General features: G+C 43.4%; 1 protein-coding gene across 1 annotated transcript; it reads right to left on the bottom strand.

Annotated features, from left to right (window-relative positions):
- Positions 1-1,056: 1,056 nt before the first annotated feature.
- On the bottom strand, positions 1,057-11,341 carry LOC117401764 (NXPE family member 1-like). Its single transcript, XM_059017105.1, has 5 exons — positions 10,057-11,341; positions 8,515-9,212; positions 7,124-7,185; positions 2,507-2,725; positions 1,057-1,803 (listed from the first exon to the last, which is right to left on the bottom strand). Exons 1-5 carry the CDS (start codon positions 10,168-10,170, stop codon positions 1,265-1,267), a joined length of 1,632 nt encoding a protein of 543 aa, XP_058873088.1. The 5' UTR covers positions 10,171-11,341; the 3' UTR covers positions 1,057-1,264.
- Between the last annotated feature and the right edge of the window lie 2,519 nt (positions 11,342-13,860).

Below are 13,860 nucleotides of genomic sequence, written 5' to 3' on the forward strand. Positions count from 1 at the left end.
CCTGCGCGGCGAACGTTAGCTTTGTAATGTGAACTCGGCAGGTGGTCAGGAGTGATGACTCAACAAAATATTATTACTTAACTATCACACATATTTTTATTTTGTATTACTCCCAGAAATATCTTAAGGAAAAGAGAGTATCAGACCATTACAAGAAAAAGGTAAGGAAGAAAGAATATCAGATATTTATTCCAAATTAATAAGAAGTTAGCATGGGGCCATAAAAAGATCATTTTCAATTGCCACCTGTATCATTATTTTAATAATAAACATTTAAGTATGTTAAGTAAATAAAAAAAAATGCTGATTCATAAAAGGGTGACTCCTCAATATTTACTAATGTAGAAGCAATGATATATTTTTATTTGTTTATTTAGCAGACGCCTTTATCCAAGGCGACTTACAGAGACTAGGGTGTGTGAACTATGCATCAGCTGCAGAGTCACTTACAATTACGTCTCACCCGAAAGACGGAGCACAAGGAGGTGAAGTGACTTGCTCAGGGTCACACAGTGAGTCAGTGGCTGAGGTGGGATTTGAACCGGGGACCTCCTGGTTACAAGCCCTTTTCTTTAACCACTGCACCACACTGCCTCCTATATACTAAAATCTCTTTTGGAGGAATTGCAGGACTAGAAATTATCAACTGCCAAATGTGAGTGGATTTATTCTGGGTGGATACATTTCACATACTTTTTTGCGCATCCATTTTTTAAATTTTTTTTTTAGTCGTCTTCCAATTTGAAATGGCCAATTGTATTTAGGCTCAGCTCACTGCTACCACCCCCTGCGCTGACTTGGGAGCGGCAAAGACGAAGACAGCTGTCCTCTGAAGCGTGTGCCGTCAGCCGACCGCTTCTTTACACACTGCGGACTCACCATGCAGCCAACCAAGAGCTACAGCGTCGGAGGACAACGCAGCTCTGGGCAGCTTACAGGCAAGCCCACAGGCGCCCGGCCAGACCACAGGGGGCGCTGGTGCGCGGTGAGCCTAGGACACCCTGGCTGATCTAACCCCCCCCCCCCCCCCCAGGCGACGCTCAGCTAATTGTGCGCCGCCCCTTGGGAACTCCCATCCACGGTCGGCAGTGGAATAGCCTGGACCATGTGAGGGTGGGTGCATATTGTTTCAGCCTATCAGCACCAAGCATTTTCCAAAAAGTCTCGTTGCAGCTCATCAATGTCTTCTGACAAAACTGAACAACTGTAGCATCCAGCACTACATTTACCTGTCAACCTACATATGTCAATACTACAAGCCATATTATGAATCATCACATAGGTATGACAAAAACAAAGTGACTTGATTCTTAACAATATTGTTTGGAGGGTGAATGGAGAATGTGTTTGCAGCAACAGTCATGTCCCAAGCGTCAATGAACCCCACTTTCACCCCCCGAAACACCTCCTTCAGAGCCAGGTTCTGGATATAACCGTGCCAGTCACTCATCCGCACCATCTCAGATTTGAGTTCTCTGGTGTTCTCTGATTTAACAAACACCCTGGTTAAAGGGCTCCTCTGAAGAAGTCTTGTGACAGCCTGCTTGATGATCACCATTCTTGTAACATAGAGCTTCAAAGGGAAAGCACGAAGGTGCTGACCAACAGAGATAGCTACAACAGTGTTCTCCCCACCAGCGAGTCTGTCCAGTTCTTGAAATATGTACATCCCTTTTGTAATGAAGAACGAGTTAACAGACACCCAAGGAAAGCCATGATTTTTCCAGCTCATCGTTATGTTTCTCTTCTTGTCTGAAGCAGTTCTGGATGCATGTTGCTCAGAACTATGAGAGCATTTCAGATCTGAAAAAAAGGAAAGGCATCAATAATAATCTCATATTCCCTGTGCCAACTATCCCACAAATTAGATTTGGACTCCAGGGGTCGATCCAAGAGACATACAACAAAATTCTCACAATTAAATCTTGCCAAAACACGGCAAAACATTTATATAATTCCTGGATATATTTTAGAAAAGATATATTGTAATATTCAAAAAGCCAGCTGAAATTAGACATATTTTAAATCATGCCAATTGTATTCTAAAACAAATTAACACATTTGTTAAACATATTGCAGTATATTCCACAATGTATTCCAAAATACCTTTGTAGGAATATATTGCAATCAATTTGGATGGCATTCTGAAATACAATTTAAGATGCTGAGATAAAAAAAAGTCCTGTAACCGCTACTCGTTTTCTTTCATATACAGGGTTATTCATAATGTGCTCAACGTTGTTAATTTGCATTGTTTTCAATTCCACTTAAACGTTGACATTAATGAACCAAGCCAAATGTTTCCCTTGCGATGCGTCAACAATGTTGTGTGAATTATGAATCACCCCGTTTCTGTTTTCATTTACTGATTGGAATTTTACACTGATTCCAGATTGGAGATGTGCTTTTCCAGTGTAAACATGGATTTGTTCAAAACCAAATTAACAGTGTCATCACAGTGAACGCTAAACAGGACAATCCAGCGCTTTAGTAGAAATTGAATTACTTTTTAATGTTGATCCGAAATATTCAATCCACTGGCGCATTGTAGAGTCCCCCCGCAGGTAAACCTGTTTCCCCTGAAGGCACTGGTTCATGTCGCTCACATTTTGGAAGCTTCTCATTCTGCAATAGGATGAACTCCACCTGCCTGAATGGAAAAATCCACTGGGGGTAGGAGAGCTCATTCCCAGCTCACACTTCCCAGCAGCTTGTGGAACACGACCTAATAACAGAAGTGTTGAGAAGATTATGGTTACACTGCTTCTGGGATGAGACGTGAGGGGACTATGGGGGCTTATTAAGGACAAGGAGAAAAAAAGTCAACTATATTAGGTACATTTTCTGAAGATCTTAACTTTTCAAAGTGCTAGGTTGAGATCACAAGATAACATCTGAAACGTCAAGATCCTAAGATAACGTATCTTGTGATCTCAACGGAACAAGCTTTTATGTTATTTTCTTGTCCTCATTGAACCACTTCCTTGCTCATACTGACCCTGACCCTAATATTGCCTGAGTTGTATCCTCACTTTAGCCAGGACCCAAATCTTTCCATGAGGTGTTCTATTATTATTATTAGTTTATTTAGCAGACGCCTTTATCCAAGGCGACTTACAGAGACTAGGGTGTGTGAACTATGCATCAGCTGCAGAGTCACTTACAACAACGTCTCACCCGAAAGACGGAGCACAAGGAGGTGAAGTGACTTGCTCAGGGTCACACAATGAGTCAGTGGCTGAGGTGGGATTTGAACCGGGGACCTCCTGATTACAAGCTCTTTTCTTTAACCACTGGACCACACAGCCGCCTGGCAAGCTGAACCATTATACTGAAAAGGGGAGGGGGAACAGACTGTGCCATTTTTTTGATAATTACAGGCTCAGTCTTACTTATTTAAATGTTATAAATGTGGGGTTTGAATTAGCTGAGTTGGTGTGTGATTAGTACCAGGTGAGTGGTTTAATTGAATAGAAGTTGTTTTGCTATCTGATTGGTTTCCACGCAGTTGTTTTTTTATATATATTAAGCAGCCTATTTTAGCGCCAGCCAGACGCGCCAGCCAACAGAAGAGCCTCAACAAAAGAGCCAGGAGTCTAGCTGTGGGAGTCCAGCGAGGGGAGGCCTGCACTGAGACGCTGCTCCAATAGATCCTAACCTAACGGAGCTCTAGAAGAAGCTCTCTACTAGTCAGGTCTGTACCCTCCACCCTACTGCTCCTACTGTGCCTTTTGTCCTGCTATGACTGTCTCTCACATCCCTGTTCTGTCCTCCTGTCCTCGTCCTCTGCCCTCCCTCCGCTGCTGCTCCTCCAACCCCTCTAACCTCATTTCTCTGCCTCTCCCCCCCCTCCCGCACACTCTCTGGTGCACTCTGGAACTGTCACTCTTCTGCTAAAAAAAGCTGATTTCATCTCTGCCTTTGCCTCCCACCTCTCGCTCGATTTCCTTGCTCTCACTGAAACCTGGCTGTCCCCTGATAACACTGTTACTCCTGCTGCCCTGTCCTCTCTCTACGTCCTGTCCCATACCCCGCGTCTCACTGGACGGGGAGGTGGGACGGGTCTCCTCCTCTCTCCCTCCTTACTCTTTTCTGTCCCCTCCGATCTCATCTCCCTCTCTGTCACTACCTTTGAATTTCATGCAGTCCAACTAACCTTTCCCTGTCAACTCCTGCTCATTGTTCTGTACCGCCCCCCTGGGCCTCTCACTCACTTTCTGGATGAACTCGACTATCTACTCTCCTCCCTCCCCTCCCTGTCTACCCCGACTGTCCTGTTGGGTGACTTCAACATCCATCTCTCCAACCCCAGCCACTCTGCTGGATTCCTCCCTCTCCTGCACTCCTTCGACTTCTGTCTCTCTCCGTCCCCTCCTACCCACAAAGCTGGCCGTCAACTGGACCTCACCTTCTCCAGGGCCTGCTGCCCCTCCACCCTCTCTGTCACCCCCCTGGACCTCTCTGATCACTATTTCATCTCTTTTTCTCTGTCTCTCCCCCCTCTCCCTGCTCCTCCTACCCCCACTGTCACCTCTCGCCGTAACCTCCGCTCTCTCTCCCCCTCTGTCCTTGCCTCCACTGCTCTCTCTCACCTCCCTCCTATCGACTCCTTCTCACAACTCTCCGTAGACTCTGCTACCTCCACCCTCTTCTCCTCACTCACCTCCTCCCTCGACTCCCTCTGTCCCCTCACCTCCCGTCCTGCTCGCCCCTCCCCTCCCCATCCCTGGCTCTCCTCTGCGCTCCGCTCGGCAAGAATCACACTGCGATCTGCTGAAAAGAAATGGAAGAGAACCAAACTCCCTGCTGCCCTAGACCTTTACCGCACTCTCCTCTCCTCCTTCTCCTCTACTCTCTCCTCTGCTAAATGTGCTTATTTCCAATCTGTAATCCAAGCCTCCACTAACAACCCACGTAAACTATTCTCTACCTTCTCCTCCCTCCTTAACCCTCCCCCCCCTCCTCCTCCCTCCTCTATCTCCCCTGATGACTTTGCCTCCTTCTTCTCTTCTAAAATCTCAGATATCCGCAAACTCTTTAACACCTCTCCCTCCCCCGCACCCCCTCCCGCTCCAACTCCTACACCCACTGCAACCCCTACTAACTCACCCTCCTTCTCCACCTTCTTGCCCCTCTCAGACTCTGACCTCTCCTCCCTGCTCCAGGGTCACAAACCCACCACGTGTGCCTTGGACCCCCTCCCCACTCACCTCTTTCAAGCTGCTGCTCCTGCTCTACTCCCCTTCATCTCCTCCCTCCTCAACACCTCTCTACTTTCTGGTATCTTCCCCTCTGCCTTCAAAAAAGCCTCTATCACTCCCCTCCTCAAAAAACCTACCCTCGACCCCACCTCCCTCCAGAGCTACCGTCCTGTCTCCCTCCTACCCTTCCTCTCCAAAACCCTCGAGCGGACTGTACACCGCCAGCTCTCTGCTTTCCTGTCCAACCACTCTCTGCTTGACCCTCTCCAATCTGGCTTCCGCTCTGCTCACTCTACTGAAACCGCCCTCCTGTCTGTCACCAACTCACTTAAATGTGCCCGAGCTGCCTCTCTCTCCTCTGTCCTAATTCTCCTCGACCTCTCTGCTGCCTTTGACACTGTTGATCACTCTATTCTACTATCATCTCTTGCTGACCTGGGGATCTCTGGCACTGCTCTGGCCTGGTTCTCCTCCTACCTCTCCAACCGCACTTACCAGGTAACCTGGCGTGGAGCAACCTCCACACCTCACCCTCTCTTAACTGGAGTCCCCCAAGGGTCAGTCTTGGGTCCTCTCCTGTTCTCTCTCTACACCCGCTCCCTGGGCCCCCTCATCGCATCCTATGGTTTCTCATACCATTTCTATGCTGATGATGCTCAGATTTTCCTCTCCTTCCCCACCTCTGACTCCACCATCTCCTCCCGTATCTCTACCTGTCTGTCTGCTATTTCCCCCTGGATGCACTCGCATCACCTCAAACTCAACCTCTCTAAATCTGACCTCCTTTTCTTTCCCTCCTCCTCCCCCTCCTCTGATCTCTCCATCTCTGTTCCTCTGGAATCTACCACACTCTCTCCCTCTTCCTCAGCTAAGAACCTTGGAGTCACCCTGGACCCCTGCCTCTCTTATTCCCAGCACATCTCCACTCTGGCACGCACTTGCCGATTCTTCCTGAGCAACATCCGAAGAATCCGACCCTTCCTCACCAACTATGCTACCCAGCTCCTGGTCCAGGCCCTGGTACTCTCCCGCCTAGACTACTGCAACTCCCTCCTGGCTGGCCTCCCTGCGTCCGCCACCCGTCCGCTCCAGCTCATCCAGAACTCTGCTGCCCGCCTAGTGTTCTCTCTGCCTCGCTTCGCCCACGCTACTCCACTACTCCGCTCGCTCCACTGGCTCCCGATCACCGCTCGCATCCAGTTCAAGACTCTTGTACTAGCCTACAGATGCCTTGACCAGTCTGCACCCAGCTACCTCCAGACCCTCATCTCTCCCTACACCCCCACTCGACCTCTCCGCTCCGCCTGCACTAGAAGACTAGCTCTACCACCGCTACGCTCCCCTGCCTCCAAAGCCCGCTCCTTCTCCACCCTTGCTCCGCAGTGGTGGAACGACCTTCCTACAGATGTCAGGACTGCCCAGTCCCTGACCACATTCCGGCGCCTCCTTAAGACTCACCTCTTCAAAGAGCACCTGTAGAACTCCTCTGTTTGTATCCTGGGACACTATCACCCTTCATGTAAATGTGCTTTATTTTGCTCTTATCAGCCCCTATTTTACTGCATTTAATCCTGTACTTCAGAATACTGTAATCTGCCAAGTTTTTAACCTGTAGTACTTTGTATTTAAACACATCCTGATGTAACTATCACTATTTAATCATATCCTGATGTAACTATCACTATTATCTGCTGTATTATTGAATTGTGGTTTGTCACACTTGTACTTTGCTTGAACTAAAGTTATTGTATTTCTTGCTCTTCTTGTATTACTTGTATTGTAACACTTGAAATGTTTTTGCCTACGATTGTAAGTCGCCCTGGATAAGGGCGTCTGCTAAGAAATAAATAATAATAATAATAATATCATTTTAATTACAGAAACAATAGCACAAAATGTAACGAATCTGAAAACGAGCGTACCTTTACAATCTCCCACGGTCATGTCTTTGAAATCGTTTGGGATTTTCACACCGACTGCAGACCTTCAGCAAAAAAGAAGAAAAACTGATTTAACAAGAAATAAAAAACCAAGACACCTGATTTATATATCACCAGAAACTCTCGATGAGTTTACATTATTTGGTAATACTTCACATTAAGTGTCTCCAATTACTGTCTTTACATAGTGGTTACTTAATAAATACATGCACCTGTACTTGCACCTAATTGAGTGTGGGTAAAAGCCGGATGAGGAAGAAGTACCTGGATGAGGCATTAAAACTGCTCAGATCTACTTAAATCTTACAACAAATTGCTTGTGGTGCTGAAGACAGCTACCCATTCTTGTAATGCAAGATAAGGAAGCTTTACAATCTCTGCACCCCTCATATGCAATTTAAGTAATGTGTCTGTTATTTGTTTTATGAAAACTGCATAGAAGGAAGCATCGTTTTCAGTTTTTTTTTTGTTCAATTCCCTGTATTTGAACAAATCCGGGTTTTTTATTAAAATAAACTGCAGTCACGTTTATCTGTTTTCTCTCTGCCTACTTAAGAGTCCTCTTGCTGTGTGATGGTGCCTAACAGAAAAACAAACTTAAATTCAGGTGTTAATAAGGTAAGGGGACAATTTTAAACAACGCTATTTTTATTAAAGCCAAAAGTTTTGCCCGGATCTCATCTGCGAGCGCAGTTCTTTTTTTCATAGACACGTTAGCATGCCAGGCTTTAAATTGTTGCAGTTAAGCAAATTCAAACAGTCCCCTCGTTCTTGATTTTTCTTCCATTTCATCAGTAAGGGCTGGAGATCCCGTCTTATGTTATTGAGCAGCTAAGACCTTTTATTTTATTCAATTGCACGTTATTGCAATGCCTTAACAGCAAGTACCAAAAGTGTAGAAACATAGTTTTTGAAATGTAATGATTCCTAAAGTTCTGTAATGTGTCAAACTTGTACTGAATTTAATTATTTGATTTGAAGTTTGGTATATGGTACATTTAATTACAGTATTTCATTACCTTAAGCCGCATTGAATAGCAGAGGCTATGGAACACTGTGGTTTTATTACTGTATTTGATTTTCTCTTTTGCTTTCACCTTTTGTTATGGAATATTATTTTCAGCACTTGCATGTGCACTTGAACTGTAACTGTTTTGACCTGTGTTGGTGACCCTGCGGTCCTGATTACTGTTGTCGGTATTGAGGCCACAGACAACAGTGCCCTCTGCGGGCAAAAATAAATCAGTGCACCCACATCCCTTTCACAGTACCTAATAACCGTTATATGGTACTGTATATCTCCATTGTTAATAATGACTAGATCACTGTTTGTAAGCAGTTAGAAATATAAACTTTATAAAGAGAAATCAAACCTCTTCAGGAGCTGTTTCTCAGCATCAGTTAGACAGGACGCGTCACTGTTCCTCGATGTTGTGCAATGCAGGGTCTCACACGGCAGTGTTTTAGGTTTGAAACAGAAAAACAATTCCTGGTTCCTCTCGTCTTTGAATTCGCAGACAGTTTCATTTGTGCTCAGATGAATGTCACATCTAGATGTCTCCTGTAGCGTGCTGTTACGAAAGGTGCCTGTGAAAATAAATTTATCAGTTCCAAACTCTCTGGTTCGCCATAACGCGGAAACCACCTCACTTGAATGCATCAGAAGCACCGAAACTTTCACGCTGCCCGGCCAAAACAAGGTGAAGTTGACGCGGTAGGTCCCGTTGTTGAAATCCTCAGGCACGCCGGCCGCTCCTGCTTTCAGCTCTGGAGAATGGATCCGAGCCAGAATGAAGTCTCCTCCGTATGTCTTGGGTTTGCCCCGGAAGTCGTTCATCTCCACTCGGACACTGACCATCTCTCCCACACAGTAATTCTCCTTTGGGTTCATTAAGGTGACCAGGCTGTGTGCGCCACTGCTGGTGAGTTCCAATTGAGTCTGATTTACTGCAGGTACGTGTCTTTTCAGCGCTTGCAATATTTCATTGACTTTTGCTTCAGTAAGTGTGGCTGTATCATGTAATCCTGGGCTGGGAGGTAACAGGTGTGGTCTGTCAAACCACTTACCAAGCTGCAAGAGTGAAATGATATGAGTCATTCTCCACTATTGGAGCTGCAGTGGGGGATTCTATCATATTCCAGTATTTTCATTTTAACTAATGCACACACACACACATGATAGAAACTCAGGTTTTAACATGAAGTTTGAATTACTATTTGTAGAATATTTATTGTATGTAACTTTCATTTCAATCCGGTACTTGCATTTATCTAGGATTAAATAAAAAATGTTTGAGCTAGTCCTATTGTGTCTACGGGTTTCTCTGTTTAATAATTTTGGTGTTTCTGTATTTCAACAGATTTTTCCATTGATGTCTTTATCTGTTTGTTTAGACAAGCAGTCCAGTTCTTGCCAAATGGAAGATGAATGTATACAAACATAATCTGACCAACCACAGCTGAAATATTTCCAAGGTTTATTACTTTAAATCTGAGCATTTGGTTCTAAAGCCATACCCATTCATACAACAGATGCATAAACAGCAAGTACTTTCAGAGCTCTAGGTTTCTTAGAACAATGTATTATCTAAACGTTGTTATGAATTTTGCTAAAATACATTAGAGGGGAGCCTCCTTAAAAAATGTATACTATTTTCAGCAAAAATGTGTGTCATACAGATGGATGAATGTACGGACAGACACCCCCCAATATCCCCAGAATCTGACACCCCAATAACCTCTGCTAAATAATTGTAATGCCAAGTTTCATGACAATTGAATAAGCGATTCTCCAGGTCTATGGTGAAATGTGACGTGTGATAAACATACATACGACCACCTCCACTAGATCTTCTTCAATGATAAAAATACAGGGGGAGCGTTGATTTACTGGACAGAGTAAAAGACAATCTTACCTGCAGCCAGGATATATAGAGGAAACAACCCACGAGAAGCAGAAATAAAATCATCTTCTTATTAGAAGACGAGAGAGGAGGTTTCCTGTTGAGGGTGATATCTGTTGCAGCCATGTCCGGTCCTCTGAAGAGGGGTTAATCGGGTCCTGATCGTACACTAATGTATCTGAATTGAGAAACAAAGCAACAGGAGGAGAAGCAGCAATAGGAACACAGCAGGTCACCAAAACTCTCTCCGGATATTATGCGGCACCATTTAAGTAAGAGGGAGGTAGGCAGGGTCACATTATGCAGGACCAGTTAGGTATTTGTTCCACATTGCTCTAATAGCCTGTGAAACCAGTTAGACTGGGTGTATTTATTTTTGACAAGACTAAACAATAAACTAATTAGGTAAGTTACACAGGATATAATAAATACCCCAGGAAAGATTAATGTTACCAAATTAACCCTCAAACCCAATCTGATGCCTTTAACATGACAAACCAGTAACCGACTATTGCACTGGGAGGGGGCCATGCCCAGAATAGTATTTATAGATTTTAGCTTTACCCCAGAATTCTTAATACCAGGTTAATTGACTTAGAGGATGGTGGTTGGTTTGGTCAACACAATGGAGAGGAGACAAGAATCAAAGTCAAGGTATTTTATTACACAGCCAGTTTGTCACAGATTATAGTTATTAAAAAGAAGAAGAAGTGTTTTACATTTTAAGAATGTCTAGCATTCAATAATTATTAGTACAACATACTAAATGCAATTATGAAAATCACAATCCAATAGTATGTGGCTTCCAACATGTAAGGCCTGCGCAACAGCACACCGAGAGAAACAGTCAAATTAGTTACAGCTCACGGGAGGGGCCACGTTCAGAAACACACTTGTAAACAGCAATGGTTTTCAATGTGTATACTTAATAACTGTCTTAGTAAATACAATAGTCTAACATATAATAAACAAATCTATTTACGTTTTTTGGGGGTTTTTTTTAAATGGAATTTTATGTTGCAGTGTGGAGTAGTGGTTAGGGCTCTGGACTCTTGACTGGAGGGTCGTGGGTTCAATCCCAGGTGGGGGACACTGCTGCTGTACCCTTGAGCTAGGTACTTTAATTGCTCCAGTAAAAACCCAACTGTATAAATGGGTAATTGTATGTAAAAATAATGTGATATCTTGTAACAATTGTAAATCGCCCTGGATAAGGGCATCAGCTAAGAAATAAATAATAATAATGTTTCATTTAATTAACAGCGCTGAAATAATTGCACTGTGTAACAATTATTATTTTTTTTGGTTCCTGGGTAGTAAGTGTTATTTCCTAATTGCTTATGCCTCAAAAGTATAGAAAATGTATATTATTCCCCACAAACTTTGCTTTTGTGACCAGGACAGTGATATTTTGAAATTAACCTATTTTCCAGAACATTCCAGATAGATTCAGTGCTGAGTAAACTTGGAGTAACTTCTAGAACTTTCTAGAACTTTCCAGTAATATAAATAGTAGTATAAATACAGGGGCCTTAAGCCCACCAGTTCAGTTTAGTTCCAGCTGCCTAAGTGGATACATATCTGCATTTTTCTGAGATGGCATCAAGGTCATAGGAGACTTCAAAATGGTGGCATTCCTGATGGGTCTCCAAGGCGGTTTTACCAAGTTTCCCTGCTATCTTTGCCTTTGGGACAGCAGGGACACCAAGGCGCACTACCACAGGCGGGACTGGCCACAGCGGACCGAGTTCTCTGTGGGGAGGAACAACGTCAAGTGGGAGCCACTGGTGGACCCCCGGAAGGTGCTGATGCCACCACTGCACATCAAATTGGGCCTTATGAAACAATTTGTCAGAGCTCTAGATAAGGAGTCGGCAGCCTTCAAGTACCTTCAAGACTTCTTCCCTAAGCTGTCTGAGGCAAAGGTCAAAGCTGGTGTCTTCGTCGGACCACAGATAAAGAAGATCCTGGAGTGCAATGAATTCCCAAAGAAGCTCACTAGTAAGGAGAAAGCAGCTTGGAACAGCTTTGTCGCAGTGGTTCGGGGCTTCCTGGGCAATCACAAGGCCGAAAACTATGTGGAGCTGGTTGAGACTCTGGTGAAGAACTACGGCACAATGGGCTGTAGGATGTCCCTCAAAGTCCATATCCTTGATGCTCATCTTGATAAATTCAAGGAGAACATGGGAGCGTACTCGGAGGAGCAAGGCGAGCGCTTCCACCAGGATATACTGGACTTTGAACGCCGCTACCAAGGACAGTATAACGAGAAGATGATGGGAGACTACATTTGGGGGCTGATTCGTGAAAGTGATTTACAGTATAATCGTAAATCTCGAAAAACTACTCACTTCTAAATCTTTTGTAGTCATTTTTGTATTACTTTAGTATAAATACATGTTAATTTGGATTCATATGTTGTTTTTTTCTGACTTTATGTGAACGAAAAGACACAAATTCGCCTGGTCACAAAAACAAAGTTTGTGGGGAATAATAGCCATTTTCTGTACTTTTGAGGCATAAGCAATTAGGAAAGAACACTTACTACCTAGGAACAAAAATTGTGTTACATAGTGTTGTCAATAAATATACCCCTTCATTTTTTGTTAAATTCAGACCTTAAATTTCCCCTTCAATAAAAGATCTTAATACAGTAAATAGATATATCACATTTAAAGCATTCGATACTTTAAACAGGATATATATTATTAATAGCAGTACTGAATAAAGTAACTAAAACCCACTTAATATGCAAACTGTAGAATTAACCTTAAATACCATAAATAGATCTACAGGTATATATTTAATTGAAATAGCTAGGATTTAAATATATAATTAGCAACATCTAAGCAGTGAAATCAGTGCACCATACCAGAACCACACTACATATAATTTAAGCAGATCAGTCCACGAATCCATCCAGGGTTCACTACCATAGAAATATTCAACAGCCAAATTAACCTTGTAAAAACAGATCTAAGAAATCAACTGTGCGCAGACATTCTGGATGGAATTCAAGTCTGTAAAAACAGCACACGTTTCAGACCAAAACATGGCTGAAATCGTGGTGCACACAGGAAGGCTTCATCTTTCTTGAACATTGGAGCACATTCTACAACAAGGACTATCTATATAGGCGGGATGGACTGCACTTAAACAAAAAGGGAACCAATCTACTCGGAGAAAGGATCCTCGAGGAGGTTCAGAAGCAATTAAACTAGAAAGGAAGGGGGGAGAAAACAAAAAAAGAAGAGAGACCACATCAAAACAAGGGCAACAACTCGGGTAAGACAGCCATGTTAAATTCAGGTAAGACAAACTTGTTAAATTTGCAGACAACACAAAAATAGGAGGAGTGGCAAACACTGTTGCAGCAGCAAAGGTCATTCAAAATAATCTAGACAGCATTCAGAACTTGGCAGACACATGGCAAATGACATTTAATAGAGAAAAGTGTAAAGTATTGCATGCAGGCAATAAAAATGTGCATGATAAATATCATATGGGAGATACTGACATTGAAGAAGGAATCTATGAAAAAGACCTAGGAGTTTATGTTGACTCAGAAATGTCTTCATCTGGACAATGTGGGGAAGCTATAAAAAAGACCAACAAGATGCTTGGATATATTGTGAGAAGTGTTGAATTTAAATCAAGGGAAGTAATGTTAAAACTTTACAATGCTTTAGTAAGACCTCACATAGAATATTGTGTTCAGTTCTGGTCACCTCGCTACAAAAAGGATATTGCTGCTCTAGAAAGAGTGCAAAGAAGAGCAACCAGAATTATCCCAGGTTTAAAAGGCATGCTGTATGC

This window comes from Acipenser ruthenus, chromosome 55 (assembly GCF_902713425.1).
Source record: "Acipenser ruthenus chromosome 55, fAciRut3.2 maternal haplotype, whole genome shotgun sequence".
NCBI lineage: Eukaryota > Metazoa > Chordata > Actinopteri > Acipenseriformes > Acipenseridae > Acipenser > Acipenser ruthenus.